This window comes from Piliocolobus tephrosceles, chromosome X, assembly GCF_002776525.5.
Source record: "Piliocolobus tephrosceles isolate RC106 chromosome X, ASM277652v3, whole genome shotgun sequence".
Classification (NCBI taxonomy): domain Eukaryota; kingdom Metazoa; phylum Chordata; class Mammalia; order Primates; family Cercopithecidae; genus Piliocolobus; species Piliocolobus tephrosceles.
The window spans coordinates 80,869,219-80,891,103 of NC_045455.1; the positions used below are offsets into that span (position 1 = coordinate 80,869,219).

Here is a 21,885-nt window from a genome sequence, read left to right on the forward strand (position 1 = left end):
TTTGAGACGGAGTCCCGCTCTGTCGCCCAGGCTGGAGTGTAGTGGCCGGATCTCAGCTCACTGCAAGCTCTGCCTCCTGGGTTTATGCCATTCTCCTGCCTCAGCCTCCTGAGTAGCTGGGACCACAGGCGCCTGCCACCTCGCCCGGCTAGTTTTTTGTATTTTTTAGTAGAGATGGGGTTTCACCGTGTTAGCCAGGATGGTCTCGATCTCCTGACCTCGCGATCCGCCCGTCTCGGCCTCCCAAAGTGCTGGAATTACAGGCTTCAGCCACCGCGCCCGGCCAATTATTTTTTTAGTTTTCCAATTTCCTCAATTTTTTTTCCTGAATACCTTAGTAGCTGCTTACATTGGGGGAAAGAGGAATGTACTGAAGTCAAAAATTTATGTCTGAAGAATTACAAAATTAAAAGGAACAAATCAGAGAAAATTAACAATGGAGATAAAATGCAATAAAAACACAATGTAAAATAAAGCTATATTAAAACATCATTGCAAAAAAAACCTAACTTCATTATTTTTATAATCATAGGTATATGAAAAATTTTAAACTGCTTTTTAAAAATCCAGTCATAATATGCATATTATTTTTATCTGTTTTCTTTTTTAATATATAATAATCTATTAGATACTGCAAACACTATCAGAAAATAGAATATATAATAACTCCTTATGTTCTAGTAAGTATTATCTGTTAGAAAAAGGGGTTGGTATAATAGAATGTTTCTGTAATATTGCTTACTGGCTTATATTTATTCCATTACATAGTTAATTCCTAAAGCTGAAACAATCATTACATTTTGATGTTCATCTGTTTTATTGAACCACCCACAGGGAGATTTATGGGAATGCTATCATGTCAAGGTCGTAGGATTAAGTGAACAGTGATGACAGTAAACAAGCCATTTCTCTATATTCCAAAGAGTTTAACTCAGTTACTTAAAATGCCATAAACATAAATAGTCTTCTCTCTGTGTATAATGTATCCATGACAGATGACTTCACAATACAGCACTCTAGGGCAATGGCACTTTCCAACTACGCAGGCAAGCCTTATTATTGACAAATGACACTAACTTACTTGTGAGCACAAATATGAGAAAATGCTCCACAATCTAATGCATACAATTTGAGTGTACATATAATATAGAACAATATCACTGTAAACTAATTTACTCTTCACTTATGAAAAACAAAAATACATGTTGTTATAAAAAGAGGATATCTGTAGAGAAAAAGGCAGTCAGAATTCAAATTTCTAAACCTTTTAACATGCATTTTCATAATTTTCCTAAAATTTTATGAGTAGAACATTTTGTTTTAGAAAATGTGATGATATAGAAATAAAAAAGATCTAAACCAAAAAGCAAGCTTCTAAAACAAAAGTCACAGCGAGTATCAAGAGATTTATCTCACTAGCCTAATAATGTTCCATCTTCAATGATTTCAACAAAAATGCCTTAGAATCTGACAAGATTCCAGATATTACTTTTTGAAAAATACTTTTTGGTTGGGCGTGGTGGCTCTCGCCTATAATCCCAGAACTTTGGGAGGCTGAGGTGGGCAGATCATGAGGTCAGGAGATCGAGACCATCCTGACTAACATGATGAAACCCCATCTGTACTATAAAATAGAAAAAATTAGCTGGGTGTGGTGGCAGGTGCCTGTAGTCCCAGCTACTTGGGAGGCTGAGGCAGGAGAATGGCATGAACCCGGGAGGTAGAGCTTGCAGTGAGCTGAGATCGTGCCACTGCACTCCAGACTGGGCAATAGAGTGAGACTCTGTCTCAAAAAACAAACAAACAAAAAACAAAAAAAAAAAAAACAAAAAAAGAAAAACACTTTTTGGTTTGGTAAATGTATATTTTAATAAGCAGCTAAGTTATAGACTAAGGGACTGTGATAGCCTCACTTTAACTACTGATGTTTGTTGTGAATGGGTCAAAAATTTTAAATGTCATGCCATTTGTAAGCCAAGGAGCAGTTTCATTAATGTAGGAAATCCAAAAACTAATTTTTATTTTAAAACTAATGACTTTTCTGTTGCTGAAAAAGTAGTTTAATATTTGTGAGAGTTATTTTATATTTACATTCTGATTTTCTTCATTATTTGTTGTTTCATGTAATTTTAATCTATGTATTATGCATTTTACAAAGTATCGTACTTCTGACTTACTAATTATCTTAATTTGTAAAAATCTATATACTTTAGAAAAAATGCATCAGAAATGATGATGGCAATCTACTGGCTCATAGAGGTTTCCGCCTAATTTCCTTCATGTCTAAATAACAGACATTTTTGATGCTGACCCATCCAATCATTATTGATCTGCATCACTAAGTGCTTTCAAATAGTTACTCTTACCAAGGTGACCTGTATTAGAGTTCTATCAGGGTCAATGAATGTTGACTGGCTTTTAAAGCTCTGTCATTCCATAATATATTTTCAACTCCTCTCCCTTTGCACCTGCATTATGTTTTGTTTTAAGGAAGATCAACTTTGAGATGGGATTCTTTTAAGGGTCCTGTTAAATCAGGCAATACTATCTTATACCTCTCCTCATTTGGGATTATCTGTCAGCCTCACAGGCCATTTCACTTATTTACCGAAGACTTTTGGAAAATGCTGACAATCTTGCTTTCCTGGATTTATCTTGGGTAAAATCAACAGAAGATTCCATCCTTTCAGTTTCATAATCTGATTACCATGATCTTCAATCCCCTTACTCACTTTCATGACAACATTCTAGATTTGTCAATCTTGTATTAATTGCTGTATTTCTGAATCTTAAATTCAAACATCCTACAACGTTCCATCCTTTTAAAACACTGATGCTTGTTTCCTTAACTGCTTAACTTTCTGCTCATCAATCTCCTTCTTTCTTTACTTACCTTCTTTAACTATCTCAGACTAAGTACACTCTATTACTTTGACCACTTCTTTACTTGTATCTTAATATTTACCTTATTCTTTTGCCTTGGTGAACCCACCCAGCAAGACACAGCCCTGGAAGAACCCATCTTCAAACTATTTTCAGTGCTTGGAAGAAGAGAGCATATACTCTACATGTATTGTTGGACTTGCTGATAGACTATTTGTGTATGTGGGTTGTATAGGCAGAGAAAGGGCTGAAGGAAAGAAGTAAATCAAGGATGTTTCCTAGATGCCCTTCTCTGGGAAAATGGGAAGATGAAATTTGTTGGCCATAAGAGAAATATGTTTTGGATATGTCTGAGAAGGTTATCACATGCATAAGTAGTGACCTCATATCACATGGAGCTATTTCTATTTTCAACTTCCTGGTAGACATTTCCACCAGAACATGCCACAGGCAAGGCAAACTCAACATAATCATATTCCTTTGTATACCAGTTCCTTCCACATTTTTCAGTTCCAAGAGGGGCACCACCATTCACCCAGTGAAGGATGACAGCAACATTCCTGATTCTTTCCTATTTATTCAATCAGTAAGTCACAATGATTCCACCTAAAGTGAGATTTATGTTTTCTGTACATTAGAACATTTAAAATTAATCATTTAGCTAGAACATGATGAGTTAAATGTCAAAGGTTCAAATATCCAAGGGAGAAGAAAAAATTGTTCCATGGTTATATAGTACCTTTGAATCAGATAGATGTTTTAGGACGATTCTAGAAAGGGAAGCCAGGGAATCCAAATGGATCAGAAAAATAAACAAAATTTCCACTTCATCCTATGCCAACCCTTTCAGAACAAGCAGGATCTTGAATTCAGGAGACCTGAGAATTCCCTTATCTTCTCAACAGATATAAGAATTGTTAGTAGATGAACTATCCTACAAGAGAGGATGGACAGGAAGGCTTTTTGGGGTAAGGAAGTTGAAGTAATCAGGGTTCAGGTAGTTAATTCCAAGGCTGGAAAGATAATAAAAGAAAGGGGTCCTAAAAGTGATAGGGTACATTTACTTTTAATGAAATGGCTGGAACCCATATGGCCATGCCCTAGGTACTACGGCTCCTTGCCTTAGTTTAGAAACTAATGTAGCATTTTGGCCAGAAACAGACATACCTTTAAGAATAAATCAAACATGCTCCTAGAGTCCAGAGTGAAATAATTCCAGGGCTTTACACCAGTAAAATTATTAAAATATCTATCTAATCTTGGAATGTGTATGTGTTTGGGGCTCTATAAATAACTGGGATTAAATTTTCTACCAGCCCCATGGAGGGGCTAGGAGCAAATTAAGCTGGATTTAAATAAATGCCTTAGTATAGTGGTTGCAGTTCGCATCCACCATAAACGGCAATGGTGAAGGTCTGAAGATAGGGGAAACAGGAGTGGGACCAGGAAGTGAAAGTGAATAGACTGCATGAGAATATTCTAAACTCAGAATTTGCTGAAAAAGCATATAATTTTTACTTTACAGTTCCACCAGGTCATTGCTCACTTTAGGTTTTAGTACTTATCTTATGTCACTTTATTATTTTGTGCTGATAATCCTTATTCTAATTTATTTTAATTATTATTTTGACTTTAAATTCTTGAAACAGTGAGTTTAAGAACTCTTCTTTTCGAAGTATAGAATATCAAATTGAAACAAAAAAACACACGTTCTCATTTGAACCTGTTATGTACATTTACATAGCTCTCATAAAACTATAACAGCCTTTTGTGAAGCTTTACAGCCATTAAAAATATAATCTATGATGTAAATATATTTATTTCCTAAGCATGTTTGTTTGGTGGGCATGGGTAAGTCATCTTAGATTTCACAGTGTTACTGAGATCACAATTGGTAGACTGTTTAGTCTAACTCAATTACTGTCAGAATACTTGTAACAACTATATTCATTGAGTGTAGAGCACATTTCTAAGTAAAACCTTGACATTTTAAATTATATAAAAATTGCTGGGAAAGTTTTTTTTCTCATTTTAATAATTCATAATCTTTATTAGAGAATGGTAAATTTACTGTAGGATTATGTAAAACACATATGTACACATACACACACACATATAAATACATCTAGTACAACTTAACCTATTTATAGGTATCGCTATAGAGAAAGCTAATCCAATTTATGGTCTTGAGACTCTATGACCAACATAACATAATAGTGTTTGCATAGAAATAACAGATAATCTGAGCTGTAACTTATTTATCTTTATAACAACAATTAAATAATATTTGATGGAAATCTTTATAATAAATATATAATGCAGAGAGTGACAAATACTAGTGTTAACAACTGAAGAATTACCTGTAAAACCTTTTCCAGGTCATGTATTTTTAAAGTTTTAAAACATTTTCAAATTTACATATAGTAAAATTCACACTCTGACTTACAACTGTATGAATGTTGACAAATGCATACAGGCATAACACCACTACCCCAATCAAAATATAGGACAGCTCCATCATCCCGAAAAGCTCTCTCATGTGGCCACTTTTCTAGTCAAATCCTCCCTCAGGTGTTAACCCTTGAAAACCACTGTTCTGTTTGCCTATAGTAATGAAGCATCTGTCAAAATATTTAGGTTGCTTTTCTTAATTACAATATTTGTTTCTCATTGTTAAAAGTATTTTTTCCCAGTCTATGGTTTTCCCAGTCTGAAGGAATGTGGCTTTCTCTCAACAGTCTTTCACAGAAAAAATGTTTTAAATTATTTTTTCTTTTATGGATCAGACTTTTGGTACTGTATTTAATAACTCTTTGCCCAAAACAAGAAAGGTCACAAAGATTTTTCTCCTATGTTTTCGACTAGAAGTCTTATGGTGTTACATTTTGTATTTAAGTCTATGGTCCATTTGGAGTTAAGTTTTGCATAGGGTCCGTGGTGCAGGCAACTTCCGATTTTTGCACATGGATGTTCAACTGTTCCTGCTCTATTTGCTGAAAAAACTATCATTTCTCCACTACACTGCCTTTGCACTGTTGTGGGAGAAACAAAACAAAACAAAGAATGCTTCTTCATTCTTAAAGTTCTATGTTTTTGTTCCCCTTCTACCTGAAAGAGATCCTCTGGAATTTCTGAGAACATTTCTGTTGGCGAAGAATTCTCTTAATACTTCATTGAGAATGTTTTAATTTTGCCTTCATTTCTAAAGAATATTTTTGCTGAATGCTGAATTCTGGGTTGCCAGTTATTTTTCCGGCCTCCACTTATCTCTGATAAAAAAGTTATCTTTTGAATCGTTGCCTATTATAGGTAACAGGTTGTGTTTTCCTGTATTTTCTTTCGAGATTTTTTCTTTATCTTGCTTTTCAGAAGATTAATTAGCATGTGTCTAGATTTAGCTTTAATTGTATAATTGTATTTATACTGTTTGTCACCTCTGAGCTTCTTCAGTCTCTAACTTGACATCTTCCACCTCATTTGATACATTTTCAACCATTTTTTTCTGTAAATAATGTTTCTGTACCAATTTCTTTCTCCTCTTCTTCTGAGCATTCAGTGTTCAAACTCAGACGTTTTGTGTGACATTATCTCAGAGGTGCCCGAAGCTATCTTAATTTTTCCTTCAATCTGATTTCTCTCTTTTCTTCAATTATAAAATTTTGTTTGATCTATCTTCAAAATCATTTACTCTTTCCTCTGTCATCTTCATTCTACCATTGAGCTTATCCAGTGAATATTTCATTTTAGGTGATGGATTTTTCATTTTTTGTTTTTTTATATAGTTTTTATTTCCCTGCTGAGATCTATCAGTCTATTTATTTAAAAAGTATTCACCTTTACTTCATGGAAGATGATAATAAAGGTGCTTTTAAGTCTTTGATAGTTTCAACATTTCAGTCATCTTGAGATTGGCATCTGTTAACTCTCTGTCCTTGAGAAACGGTGAGACTTTCCTTTGTATATTGAGGAATTTTGGACTGTATCCTGGACATTTGTAATATTACCTTGTAGTACACTGATCTTGTTAACTTCCTCTGTAGAATATTTGTTTATTTTTGTTCTGGAAGTCAATTGAATCTTTTAGGTTCAGACAAGTTCTTCCATGCCTTCAGTGGGTGGCAGGTCCAAAGTCACTTCAGTTTGGGCCTTGGATTTGGGAAACCTAAGAATATGTTTTAAAGCCCCAGATTTCCAAGTCATCAGTCTTCTTCTTAATTCACAGTTCTTTGTATTTCATTATTCTAACGGCCAGTTTTTATAATCAATACAATAATCAGTAATTAATCATTGAAATGACTACAAGCTTTAGGGTCAGATCAATCTAGACTCAAATCCTACTTTTGTTTCTATCACTTAGCTGTGTAATACTGGGCAAGACATTTGATCTCTATGAATCTCACATTTTTTTATCCGTAAAACAGAAAAAATAACGTCTTCCTTACAGTTGTTAGGATGCAAATAAGACGTTCCAAGTGAAGTATCAATATAGTTACCATCAATACATAGCTGTGCTCCCAATATCTTACCAGAAAACGAAACCTTAATAGTAATGCTTATATGAAAATGAATAATAAAAACTGAGATCACACACACACACACACACACACGTCTATTAAACTCAAGGGGCTATTAAAACCTGTTCACTTAAATTAGGCTGTATGGCTTAATTAGTTTAAGCAATAGGAAATATGATCCAAAAACCTAAAATAAACAAAGAAAAACTATATACATTGAGCATTATTTAACAACACAGAATCTCGAAATATGCATGTTAAAGGATCTCTCATAGTTTTCCTCAACACAGAAATAAAGATCAACATTATTAATTCAAACACTAAAATATGTTAGAACCAGCCCCATCACTGAATCCAAAGATAGATGTAAAAGAGATTTTTATGTTATAACTAAACTTTTTTTTGGTAGAATAGCAAGCAGAACATTATAGGGATGAAATTCCTTCATATTTAACATATACTTGATAACAGGGATATTACAACAATTAGTATTCAATCCCTACACTTAGGAAGCTACAAGTATGTTGAAAGAGATAGGCACATTCACATGGCTATAAAACATTAAGTGATATATCACAGATAATTTCAATACAGATAACAACAACAAAATATGGGGAAGCAGTGTTAGAAAAGATAGAGAAAGCCAAGGGATGCTATAGAAAAAGGTGACATTTGAACTCGGCTATAAATAAGGTGACTATATTTTCCTATTTGTGCTGCATATGTATCTTCATATAACAGCCAGACTGATGTTGTTAAAACATAAATCACATCATGTTATTCTCCTGTTCAAATCCTTCTTTGCTTTTCATGCTACTTAGGATAAAGTCACAAATCCTTAACATGATCGAACAGTACTTTTAATCATCTGGCTCATGTTATTCTCCAGTCTCCTCTCAAGCCACTACCCCCAATATTCACTAAGCTCCAGACAAACTACCTTCCGTTTTGTTCATTTTGTTTTTTAAGCCCAGAGTCTCTGTAATATTTCTCTTTTGAATGGTTTACACGCCACTCTTTGCTAAAGATGCGCTACTCATCTCTTTACTTGGCTTAGACAGAGGTCCTTCAAACAAGTCTTTCCGCACTCTCTAATTTAAAATAAAGCTCCTCTGTTTTACACGCTCCTTCAAAGTACCTGGCACTTTTGTCTCCTATCATTTGCCAACGTTTTATATCTTTATTTCCTTTTTTTTTTTTTTTTTTGAGATGGAGACTTGCTGTGTCGCCCAGGCTGGAGTGCAGTGGCACAATCTCAGCTCACTGCCACCTCTCCCTCCCAGGTTCAAGTGATTCTCCCGTTTCAGACTACTGAGTAGCTGGGATTACAGGCACACGTCACCATGCCTAGCTAATATTTTATTTTTAGTAGAGACAGGATTTCACCATATTGGCCAGGTCAAAGTAATCTGCCCATCTCAGCCTCCCAAAGTGCTGGGATTACAGGTTTAAGCCACCACGCCTGGCCTATTTCTATAATTATTAATTCAATATCAATCTCTTCTACTAGACCATAAGCTCAGTTGGGAAGAAAGTATATCTGTTTTGCACAAATAGGAGCTCAAGAATTATCTGTTGAGGCTGGCATGGTGGCTCACTCCTATAATCCCAGTACTGTGGGAGGCCGAGGCGGGCAGATCACTTGAGGTCAGGAGTTCAAGACCAGTTTGGCCAACATGGTTAAACCCTGTCTCTACCAAAAATAAAAAGATTTAGCCGGGTGTGGTGGTGTGTGCCTGGAATCCCAGCTACTCTGGAGGCTGAGGCAAGAGAACTGCTTGAACCTGGAAGGTGGAGATTACAGTGAGCAAAGATCGTGCCACTGAACTCCAGCCTGGGTGACAGTGTGAGACTCCATCTCAATTAAAAGAAAGAGAATTATCTGTTGATAAAATGAATAAAATCAATACATTACAACTATATATTAGAAGTTAAAGAGTGATTAAGCAGACAGAAAACATTTTTAGAAGGCTCTTTGCAAAGAGCAGACTCACAGAAAAAAGAAGAGACTACTAACGAGCATTGGGTATCTATTGTGTCCGACATTATATTAAGCATTTTGCACACAGTATTTCACTTCTTCATATTAATATAACCCAATTTAGTAGAAGCTTTTCATCCCATTTTCTGAATGAGAAAAGGTGAGCATCAGGAAGGTAAAATCTTTGCTCAAAAGACATGAAATCAACAAAAATGGTCATAAATTACAGACTGCATAAAGAAAATGTGGTACATATACATGATGGAATACAATGCAGCCATAACAAAAAATGATACCATGTCCTTTGCAGGGACAAAGATGGAGCTGGGGGCCATTATCCTTAGAAACTAACACAGGAACAGAAAACCAAATACCATGTGTTCTCACATACAAGTGGGAGCTAAATGATGAGAACACATGGACATATAGAGGAGGAGAACACACACAGGGGCCTACAACAGGGTGGAGGGTAAGAGGAGGGAGAAGATCAGGAAAAATAACTAACAGATAATAGGCTTAATTCCTGGGCAATGAAATAATCTATATAACAACCCCCCACAAGTGTTCCTATGTAACAAACCTGCAAATGTACCACTGAACTTAAAAGTTAAAAAAACAACAAAAAAGAAAACAAAAACACCTATTTGTTCGAGATTACATAGCTTACAAGTGACACAGCTAGTGAGTAATTGAGCTCTTAATGTTGATTATAAAGCTCAAATTCTATGTGGAAAGATTATTTTATCAAAACTAGCTTACATGCCATTTACACATGGTGTCATGATACATGTGTATGGAAACTTTCATGGATTCATTAATTTTTAAATTATGTGTTGAACAATTATTATATGCAAAGTTCTATGCACTGGGGATATACCAGTAAATGACAGTCCATAATATCAGGTAAAAAAATACTTAAACACTAAATTATATGCCAAGTGATAGGTGCTATGAAGAAGATTAAAGCATTGAAAATTGAGGGAGTGATGAAGGGAAAAATGCGGTGTGCAATTTTTGATAGAACGGTCAGAGAAGTCCACTCAAATGAGGAAACACTTGTGCAAAGACCTGAGTATATCATACAGAAGGAACAGCATACAAAAGGAGAAAGTGCTTGGCCTGTATACAAAACAGACAGAAGCCAGGGTGGCTGTGGTGGAGTGAGCCATGGGCTGAGAAGATGCATGGCAGGATGTGAGGTCAGATGTAACAGTGAAACAAAAGAGATCAAAAGAACAGAGTTCATAGGACTGTCAAATACAGTTTAGAAGTTCGGTAAGATGAACTCCAAACAAAAAATTGACCGTCATTCTACTATGGAAGAATATTTTTCAGTTACTCCTAAGTATGACATAAATATTCTTACATGCACAATTGTATTAATCCCATTGGATTAGCCTGCAAAATATGGCCACACATTTTTCTTGCATTTGCAAGTTGAGAGCATTATTCTGTAGTAGAAACATACACTGTATAATATATAGAAGTTGATAATTTATATAAAAACCAAATCTGTAACATTCACAGAATAACAGCATTCAAAAGCAACTTTGCTGTTAAAACAGTTTCCTGTCTTTTTGAGGAACTTGTGAGTCCAGTTAGAATATATAAATTTTTCTATGTAAAATGTTACTGGATTTGTAAACAACTGTTTTAGGTGGTTGCTGGCTCTAACACTTTGGTTTCATGCAGGAATAAGTACTTTTTGGCATTTAATAAAGATAAATAAAACATACAATTATTCCCAATGAACTAGTTTATTTTCTATTATTCCATGACAGGTATTGTCACTGACAAAAAAAGGGCATACACAAAGTATTTATTCATTAATTTGTTCACAAATTTTTTGATACCTACTATGCATCAGGGCTTATTCTGGGTGCTGGGGATACAATTATGGATAAAAGAGCAAAAAATCTATTCCATTATGAAGCTTACATGCTACTGGAAAAAAAAACAATAAAAATAATATTTAAGTATAATATATGAAATTTAAGTATCAAAGTAATAGATGTTGAAAAGCAGGGAAATACAATATAAAATATTTGAAGGAAGAAGTACAATTTTAGACAGAGTGGCTAGAGAAGGATTTTTTTTTTTTTTTTGAGATGGTATCATTTGGAATTAACGCCTGAACAAAATGTAAAAGTTTGCGAAAGTATTCTAAACAGAGCAAACATGACGTGCAAGAAAGAAGCCAGGGTGACCATGACAAAAAGAACCAAGAGGAGAGTACAGGGAGAGAGGTTAAAGAGTTAACAGAGACTAAACCATGTAGGGCCTAATAAGTCACTATGAGATCTTACTTTCCTCCTCAGTGAATGGTAAACCTCTGCAGCAAGTGTTCAAAAGAACTTTCTGCGTGGGCAGAGCAAGATGGCCAAATAGGAACAGCTCCAGTCTCCAACTCCCAGTGCCAGCAAGACAGAAGACCGGTGATTTCTGCATTTTCAACTGAGGTACTGGGGTCACCTCACTAGGGAGTGCCGGACAATCAGTGCTGGTCAGCTGCTGCAGCCCGACCAGCAACAGCTGAAGCAGGGCGAGGCATCGCCTCACCTGGGAAGCGCAAGGGGGAAGGGAATCCCTTTTCCTAGCCAGGGGAACTGAGACACACAACACCTGGAAAATCAGGTAACTCCCACCCCAATACTGCGCTTTAAGCAGGCACACCAGGAGAATATATCCCACACCTGGCCAGGAGGGGACCACGCCCACGGAGCCTCCCTCATTGCTAACACAGCAGTCTGCAATCTAACCACAAGGCAGCAGCGAGGCTGGGGGAGGGGCGCCCACCATTGCTGAGGCTTAAGGAGGTAAACAAAGCCGCTGGGAAGCTCCAACTGGGTGGAGCTCACAGCAGCTCAAGGAAACCTGCCTGTCTCTGTAGACTCCACCTCTGGGGACAGGGCACAGCTACAACAAAAAAAGCAGCAGCAACCTGTGCAGACGCAAACAACTCTGTCTGACAGCTTTGAAGAGAGCAGTGGTTGAGATCTGAGAAGGGACACACTGCCTGCTCAAGTGGGTCCCTGACACCTGAGTAGCCTAACTGGGAGACATCCCCCACTAGGGGCAGTCTGACACCCCACACCTCACAGGGTGGAGTACACCCCTGAGAGGAAGCTTCCAAAGCAAGAATCAGACAGGTGCACTCGCTGTTCAGTAATATTCTGTTTTCTGCAACCTCTGCTGCTGATACCCAGGCAAACAGGGTCTGGAGTGGACCTCAAGCAATCTCCAACATACCTATAGCTGAGGGTCCTGACTGTCAGAAGGAAAACTATCAAACAGGAAGGACACCTATACCAAAACCCCATCAGTACGTCACCATCATCAAAGACCAGAGACAGATAAAACCACAAAGATGGGGAAAAAGCAGGGCAGAAGAGCTGGAAATTCAAAAAATAAGAGCGCATCTCCTCCTGCAAAGGAGCACAGCCCATCGCCAGCAACGGATCAAAGCTGGTCAGAGAATGATTTTGATGAGATGAGAGAAGAAGGCTTCAGTCCATCAAACCTCTCAGAGCTAAAGGAGGAATTACGTACCCAGCGCAAAGAAACTAAAAATCTTGAAAAAAGAGTGGAAGAATTGACAGCTAGACTAATTAATGCAGAGAAGGTCATAAACGAAATGACAGAGATGAAAACCATGACACGAGAAATACGTGACAAATGCACAAGCTTCAGTAACCAACTTGATCAACTGGAAGAAAGAGTATCAGCGATTGAGGATCAAATGAATGAAATGAAGTGAGAAGAGAAACCAAAAGAAAAAAGAAGAAAAAGAAATGAACAAAGCCTGCAAGAAGTATGGGATTATGTAAAAAGACCAAATCTATGTCTGATTGGGGTGCCTGAAAGTGAGGGGGAAAATGGAACCAAGTTGGAAAACACTCTTCATAATATCATCCAGGAGAACTTCTCCATCCTAGTAGGGCAGGCCAACATTCAAATTCAGGAAATACAGAGAACGCCACAAAGATACTCCTCGAGAAGAGCAACTCCAAGACACATAATTGCCAGATTCACCAAAGTTGAAATGAAGGAAAAAATCATAAGGGCAGCCAGAGAGAAAGGTCGGGTTACCCACAAAGGGAAGCCCATCAGACTAACAGCAGATCTTTCGGCAGAAACCCTACAAGCCAGAAGAGAGTGGGGGCCAATATTCAACATTCTTAAAGAAAATAATTTTAAACCCAGAATTTCATATCCAGCCAAAGTAAGTTCCATGAGCGAAAGAGAAATAAAATCCTTTACAGATAAGCAGATGCTTAGAGATTTTGTCACCACCAGGCCTGCCTTACAAGAGACCCTGAAGGAAGTCCTAAACATGGAAAGGAACAACCGGTACCAGCCATTGCAAAAGCATGCCAAAATGTAAAGACCATGGAGGCTAGGAAGAAACTGCATGAACTAACGAGCAAAATAACCAGTTAATATCATAATGGCAGGATCAAGTTCACACATAACAATATTAACCTTAAATGTAAATGGACTAAATGCTCCAATTAAAAGACACAGACTGGCAAACTGGATAAAGAGTCAAGACTCATCAGTCTGCTGTATTCCGGAGACCCATCTCAAATGCAGAGACACACATAGGCTCAAAATAAAGGAATGGAGGAAGATCTACCAAGCAAATGGAGAACAAAAAAAAGCAGGGGTTGCAATCCTAGTCTCTGATAAAACAGACTTTAAACCATCAAAGATCAAAAGAGACAAAGAAGGCCATTACATAATGGTAAAGGGATCAATTCAACAGGAAGAGCTAACTATCCTAAATATATATGCACCCAATACAGGAGCACCCAGATTCATAAAGCAAGTCCTTAGAGACTTACAAAGAGATTTAGACTCCCATACAATAATAATGGGAGACTTCAACACTCCACTGTCAACATTAGACAGATCAATGAGACAGAAAGTTAACAAGGATATCCAGGAATTGAACTCATCTCTGCACCAAGCGGACCTAATAGACATCTATAGAACTCTCCACCCCAAATCAACAGAATATACATTCTTCTCAGCACCACATCGCACTTATTCCAAAATTGACCACATAATTGGAAGTAAAGCACTCCTCAGCAAATGTAAAAGAACAGAAATTATAAGTAACTGTCTCTCAGACCACAGTGCAATCAAACTAGAACTCAGGACTAAGAAACTCAATCAAAACCGCTCAACTACATGGAAACTGAACAACCTGCTCCTGAATGACTACTGGGTACATAACGAAATGAAGGCAGAAATAAAGATGTTCTTTGAAACCAATGAGAACAAAGATACAACATACCAGAATCTCTGGGACACATTTAAAGCAGTGTGTAGAGGGAAATTTATAGCACTAAATGCCCACAAGAGAAAGCAGGAAAGATCTAAAATTGACACTCTAACATCACAATTAAAACAACTAGAGAGGCAAGAGCAAACACATTCAAAAGCTAGCAGAAGGCAAGAAATAACTAAGATCAGAGCAGAACTGAAGGAGATAGAGACACAAAAAGCCCTCCAAAAAATCAATGAATCCAGGAGCTGGTTTTTTGAAAAGATCAACAAAATTGACAGACCACTAGCAAGACTAATAAAGAAGAAAAGAGAGAGGAATCAAATAGATGCAATAAAAAATGATAAAGGGGATATCACCACCGACCCCACAGAAGTACAAACTACCATCAGAGAATACTATAAACACGTCTACGCAAATCCACTAGAAAATCTAGAAGAAATGGATAATTTCCTGGACACTTACACTCTTCCAAGACTAAACCAGGAAGAAGGTGAATTCCTGAATAGACCAATAGCAGGCTCTGAAATTGAGGCAATAATTAATAGCCTACCAACCAAAAAAAGTCCAGGACCAGATGGATTCACAGCTGAATTCTACCAGAGGTACAAGGAGGAGCTAGTATCATTCCTTCTGAAACTATTCCAATCAATAGAAAAAGAGGGAATCCTCCCTAACTCATTTTATGAGGCCAACATCATCCTGATACCAAAGCCTGGCAGAGACACAACAAAAAGAGAGAATTTTAGACCAATCTCCCTGATGAACATCAATGCAAAAATCCTGAATAAAATACTGGCAAACCGGATTCAGCAGCACATCAAAAAGCTTATCCACCATGATCAAGTGGGCTTCATCCCTGGGATGCAAGGCTGGTTCAACATTCGCAAATCAATAAACGTAATCCAGCATATCAACAGAACCAAAGACAAGAACCACATGATTATCTCAATAGATGCAGAAAAGGCTTTTGACAAAATTCAACAGCTCTTCATTCTAAAAATGCTCAATAAATTCGGTATTGATGGAACGTACCTCAAAATAATAAGAGCTATTTATGACAAACCCACAGCTAATATCATACTGAATGGGCAAAAACTGGAAAAATTCCCTTTGAAAACGGGCACAAGACAGGGATGCCCTCTCTCACCACTCCTATTCAACATAGTGTTGGAAGTTCTGGCTAGGGCAATCAGGCAAGAGAAAGAAATCAAGGGTATTCAGTTAGGAAAAGAAGAAGTCAAATTGTCCCCTGTTTGCAGATGACATGATTGTATATTTAGAAAACCCCATTGTCTCAGCCCAAAATCTCCTTAAGCTGATAAGCAACTTCAGCAAAGTCTCAGGATACAAAATTAATGTGCAAAAATCACAAGCATTCTTATACACCAGTAACAGACAAGCAGAGAGCCAAATCAGGAATGAACTTCCATTCACAATTGCTTCAAAGAGAATAAAATACCTAGGAATCCAACTTACAAGGGACGTAAAGGACTTCTTCAAGGAGAAGTACAAACCACTGCTCAGTGAAATAAAAGAGGACACAAACAAATGGAAAAACATACCATGCTCATGGATAGGAAGAATCAATATCGTGAAAATGGCTATACTGCCCAAGGTTATTTACAGATTCAATGCCATCCCCATTAAGCTACCAATGAGTTTCTTCACAGAATTGGAAAAAATTGCTTTAAAGTTCACATGGAACCAAAAAAGAGCCCGCATTGCCAAGACAATCCTAAGTCAAAAGGACAAAGCTGGAGGCATCATGCTACCTGACTTCAAACTATACTACAAGGCTACAGTAACCGAAACAGCATGGTACTGGTACCAAAACAGAGATATAGACCAATGGAACACAACAGAGTCCTCAGAAATAATACCACACATCTACAGCCATCTGATCTTTGACAAACCTGAGAGAAACAAGAAATGGGGAAAGGACTCCCTATTTAATAAATGGTGCTGGGAAAATTGGCTAGCCATAAGTAGAAAGCTGAAACTGGATCCTTTCCTTACTCCTTATACGAAGATTAATTCAAGATGGATTAGAGACTTAAATGTTAGACCTAATACCATAAAAACCCTAGAAGAAAACCTAGGTAGTACCATTCAGGACATAGGCATGGGCAAGGACTTCATGTCTAAAACACCAAAAGCAATGGCAGCAAAAGCCAAAATCGACAAATGGGATCTAATTAAACTAAAGAGCTTCTGCACAGCAAAAGAAACTACCATCAGAGTGAACGGGCAACCTACAGAACGGGAGAAAATTTTTGCAATCTACTCATCTGACAAAGGGCTAATATCCAGAATCTACAAAGAACTCAAACAAATATACAAGAAAAAAACAAACAACCCCATCAAAAAGTGGGCAAAGGATATCAACAGACATTTCTCAAAAGAAGACATTCATACAGCCAACAGACACATGAAAAAATGCTCATCATCACTCGCCATCAGAGAAATGCAAATCAAAACCACAATGAGATACCATCTCACACCAGTTAGAATGACAATCATTAAAAAGTCAGAAAACAACAGGTGTTGGAGAGGATGTGGAGAAATAGGAACACTTTTACACTGTTGGTGGGATTGTAAACTAGTTCAACCATTATGGAAAACAGTATGGCGATTCCTCAAGGATCTAGAACTAGATGGACCATATAACTCAGCCATCCCACTACTGGGTATATACCCAAAGGATTATAAATCATGCTGCTATAAAGACACATGCACACGTATGTTTATTGCGGCACTATTCACAATAGCAAAGACTTGGAATCAATCCAAATGTCCATCTGTGACAGACTGGATTCAGAAAATGTGGCACATATACACCATGGAATACTATGCAGCCATAAAAAAGGATGAGTTTGCGTCCTTTGTAGGGACATGGATGCAGCTGGAAACCATCATTCTTAGCAAACTATCACAAGAACAGAAAACCAAACACTGCATGTTCTCACTCATAGGTGGGAACTGAACAATGAGATCACTTGGACTCAGGAAGGGGAACATCACACACCGGGGCCTATCATGGGAAGGAGGGAAGGGGGAGGGATTGCATTGGGAGTTATACCTGATATAAATGATGAATTGATGGTTGCTGACGAGTTGATGGGTGCAGCACACTAACATGGTACAAGTATACATATGTAACAAACCTGCATGCTATGCACATGTACCCTAGAACTTAAAGTATAATAAAAACAAACAAACAAACAAACAAACAAAAAAACCAAAAGAACTTTCTGCAATGATGGAAAGGTTCTGTGATATCTACTATGTTAGCCACCAGCCACATGTAGCTACTGAGTACTTAAAATTTGGCTAGTGCAACTGAGGCATCAAAATTTTAATTAAATTTAATTATAATTAATTAAATTTCAATAGCCACACATGACTAGTGGTTACAGTCTGGCATAGTACAGCTGTGGAGATTTCTAAGCACCGGAGCAGAGGGATTTACATTTTAACAAGAGTCACTCAGGCTATTGTGCTGAGAATGGACTTTAGGAGGACAGGGGAAAAATATAAAAAGAAAGACTATATATCATGCTGGTACAATAAGTCAAGTGAAATATAAAAATAAGACTATATATCATGCGGTTACAATAAGTCAAGTGAGAATGATATGGCTTGGACTAAGGTGATCCAAAGAATGGTGAGAAGCAGTCAAAGCTGGATATGTTTTGTGGCAGTGTCAATAAGATTTGCTGAAGGGCTCAATGTGGGATGTGTAAACAGTAGTCAAGGACAGAGCAACATTTATCGCCTCGGGAACAGTAAGAATGGAGCTGCCTTTGGCTGAGATGGAGAAAAATAAAAGAGAAACTGGTCTGGAAGAAAATATTAGAAGCTCAGTTTTCACATGTTAGGTGTGAGATGACTATTAGATAATCAAGGAGAATACGCCAAGTGGACAGATGAATATACAGACCTGGAGATGGGAGAGATCTGGACTTGCAATAATAAATTTTAGAGTTATCAACATACTAGTAATATTTTTAATTCATGGGACTAGATAAAATTGTCTAGAGAGTGAATAAGACAGAAAAGAGAAGAGGTTCAATGATATTAGCTGAGCCCTATTAGTTAATCCAATACTAAGGAGGATTAAACAGAACAAAGCCTATGCTTAAAGGTTTAGAGTTCAGTGACACAGTTAGTAAATGATCATAAAAATATTGTGAGTTTTTTTTCAGATAGTTGGCAGAAATTAACGTGCAGGAAAGAAGACACTTGCTCTTCTGAGGGTTCAGGCCATGCCTTCTGTCAGTCTAATGAGATGTCAGAAAGGTTGTTGACCAGCTAGCACAGGACGCATCTGACATGATACCACATGACTGCTACTATGGAGGTCACTGTCCTTTAGCTGTATTCTAATTATATAAGGAAATAATTAAAACCCAAACCATGTACTGCTTTATACAGCTAAGGCAATATCCCGAATCATACCAGCTGCGTTACTAGCAATATAATGTTACAGTCCTGACTACATATAAGTAAGTAGTAAGAGATAAACCCAATTCAGATAACACAAAAGGGAGACAAGGTCTGTAGATGGTAAAACGCTCAGGTCATTGTTAGTGTGTGTAACGGTTAAATTTTATGTCAACTTGGCTAGGCTATAATGCCCAGTTGTTTGGTCGAACATTAGTCTAACTGTTGCTGTGGAGGTATTTTGTAGATATGATTAACATCTACAGTCAGTTAACTTTAAGTAAAGGATATTACCCTCAAGAATGTGGGAAAGGCTCATCCAATCAACCAAAGGCCTTAGCAAAAGCTGAGGTTTCCTGGAGAAGAAGAAATTCTGCCTCAAGACTGTAACACAGAAATCTTGCCTGAGTTTCTAGCCTGCCAGCCTGTCCTACAGATTTCAGACTTACCACCTCCCATGATCTCATGAACAAATTCCTTAAAATAAATTTATTTAATGAATATAAATATCTCTGGAGCATCCTGACTGATACAATCTGCCTCTATTTGTACAAGCAGTGTGATACTGTGTAAGTTGTATTTAACCTCTTTCAGCTTCAGGTTCTTCCTGGTAAAATGGAGAATACCTCAATGTAACCCTTAATAAAGATGTTCAAGGATAAAGGATATAATCCATGTAAAGTTCTTAGTATGGTACCTAGCACATAACAAATAATAAATGTTAGAGGTCATGGGTTATTGCTATTATTATGATAAATATTAAGTGTTGACTACTTTAAAGACATATGTTATAATTTTACCTTAAATCCAAAAATAATAAAGTTTTAAAAAATCTATCATATACTCATAATTCCACGAAGTTGGTTAAATACCATCCTACTCATATTCTAGGTGTTTTTCTCTAACTAACAGTTTTTTTTTTTTTTTTGAGACAAAGTCTCATTCTGTCACCCAGGCTGGAGTTCTGTGGCACAATCTTGGCTCACTGCAACCTCCGCCTCCTGGGTTCAAGCAATTCTTGTTCTTCAGCCTCCTGAGTAGCTAGGATTACAGGCACCCACCACCATGCCTGGCTAATTTTTGAAAATTAGTAGAGATGGAGTTTCACCATGTTGGCCAGGTTGGTCTCAAACTCCTGACCTCAGGTGATCTACCCGCCTCGGCCTCCCAAAGTGCTGGGATTACAGGCGTGAGCCACTGCACCCGGTCAACAGAATCATTTTTACCAACACTCTTCTTAGTAGTGTCGTGTTTACATTTCACCAGCCAACTCTGTCAAACAGAGATTTAATAAACTCTGCCAAACAGAGATTTAATAAAAACATTTAGTGGGGTCAAATAAAATAAAAATATAAAAGGAAGAACATCAGCAATCTAAATATACCGACCTGTTTTACTACTAGTTTTCCAGAAAACTTCATTGTACAGATAACAACAAGAACAACAACAAAAATAATTGTATGTCCACAAAACTTTAGGGAGAACATTTGTGATTTTAAACAACCAAATTTTAGTTTTAGTTGTACTACATTATCATAAACAATCATATTTCAGATGAAAATCTTCCCTTGGTAAGACTGAATAGAAAATTACGAAAGAAAACTTTTTAAAAGAACATTTTACTTCTCTGTAGTATATGCTTACATATGCTTCTGTATAAAAAAGAATGATACAACTTTAATAAATAGGAAGAGTTGACTCTAAAAGATTCTTTTTTAAAAAGAGTCACTTCTTATACCTAAACATCCGTGCTACATATGAGAGACAGTAGACTAAAATACTTGCCTAACCGTATTTTGTATTATGTTGCACATTATTATAAAGTAGACATAACTTTCACTGTAGCTACTATAAAAAGTTTAGATTTTCCCTTAAACTTTTCTGATGAAGAATTATTAAAGATTTCAGGAAAAATTTCAAGTAATTTTTTTATATTTTAAATTATGTTTTTAAATGACTTTTAAATTTGTAGCCTTTTTTTATTACCTACTATTATAATTAACCTATGAATTGTTATTTCCTCGAATTTATTATAACTCACCTATGAGAAACTGCTCCCCAAGCACCATGTTTATTTGTGAGAATATTGAGAATCTTCTGTTTCAGCTGATTTGCTGTTACGTGGTCTCGATGTTTCGCAGCACTGATCAGATGGTCACACATCTTTTCTTCCTCTCTTCTATCAGCAGCATACTGGGCACACTGTGACTATAAAGAAATACAAACGATGCATAATAATAAACTTTTTACTGCATATAAGTAAGGATGATATACATCTAAGTTAAAGGGTAACAGGAATTCAATTTTTTAAAGCTCAAATAATGTAATCTTTTGATATTTTGTTCTAAAGAATACATATTGTCACCTTTCAAATATAAAAAGTTCTCTTTCTAAAGTATATGTAAAATAATTTGAATAATATTGAAGTAATTAAAGACTTATGGTTTCTTCCAATTCTGAGAATCTAATTTTTCTGTATTTTAGAAGCACAAATATTTACTATAAATGTAAACCTACTTGTTTATCAAGCCAATACAGTATATCTCACTTATAATAAGAAGCATGTTGCTGATAATTACATAAGAATCAAAAATCTGTCATTTAATTTATAGTTTTCCATTTCGTGAATGGCAATGTGATATAGAAGAAAATGTAGCCATTTAGCAATTCAGTAGACCTGGATTTTAATTCACAAAATATGCAAACTCCATATATTTTAATATACTCAGTTTCATATTTGTAAATGAGGAGCTGAGACAAGATTTTTTTCT

The 21,885-nt window shown here is 36.7% G+C and overlaps 1 protein-coding gene across 2 annotated transcripts in view; it reads right to left on the reverse strand.

Annotated features, from left to right (window-relative positions):
• NBEA (neurobeachin) overlaps positions 1-21,885 on the reverse strand; it is a 743,995-nt gene that overhangs the window by 314,182 nt on the left and 407,928 nt on the right. For both annotated transcript variants that reach the window (XM_023208811.1, XM_023208812.1), the window contains exon 38: positions 21,156-21,322. In XM_023208811.1, coding sequence (XP_023064579.1) covers positions 21,156-21,322 — 167 coding nt within the window. The remainder of the gene's footprint in view (positions 1-21,155; positions 21,323-21,885) is intronic.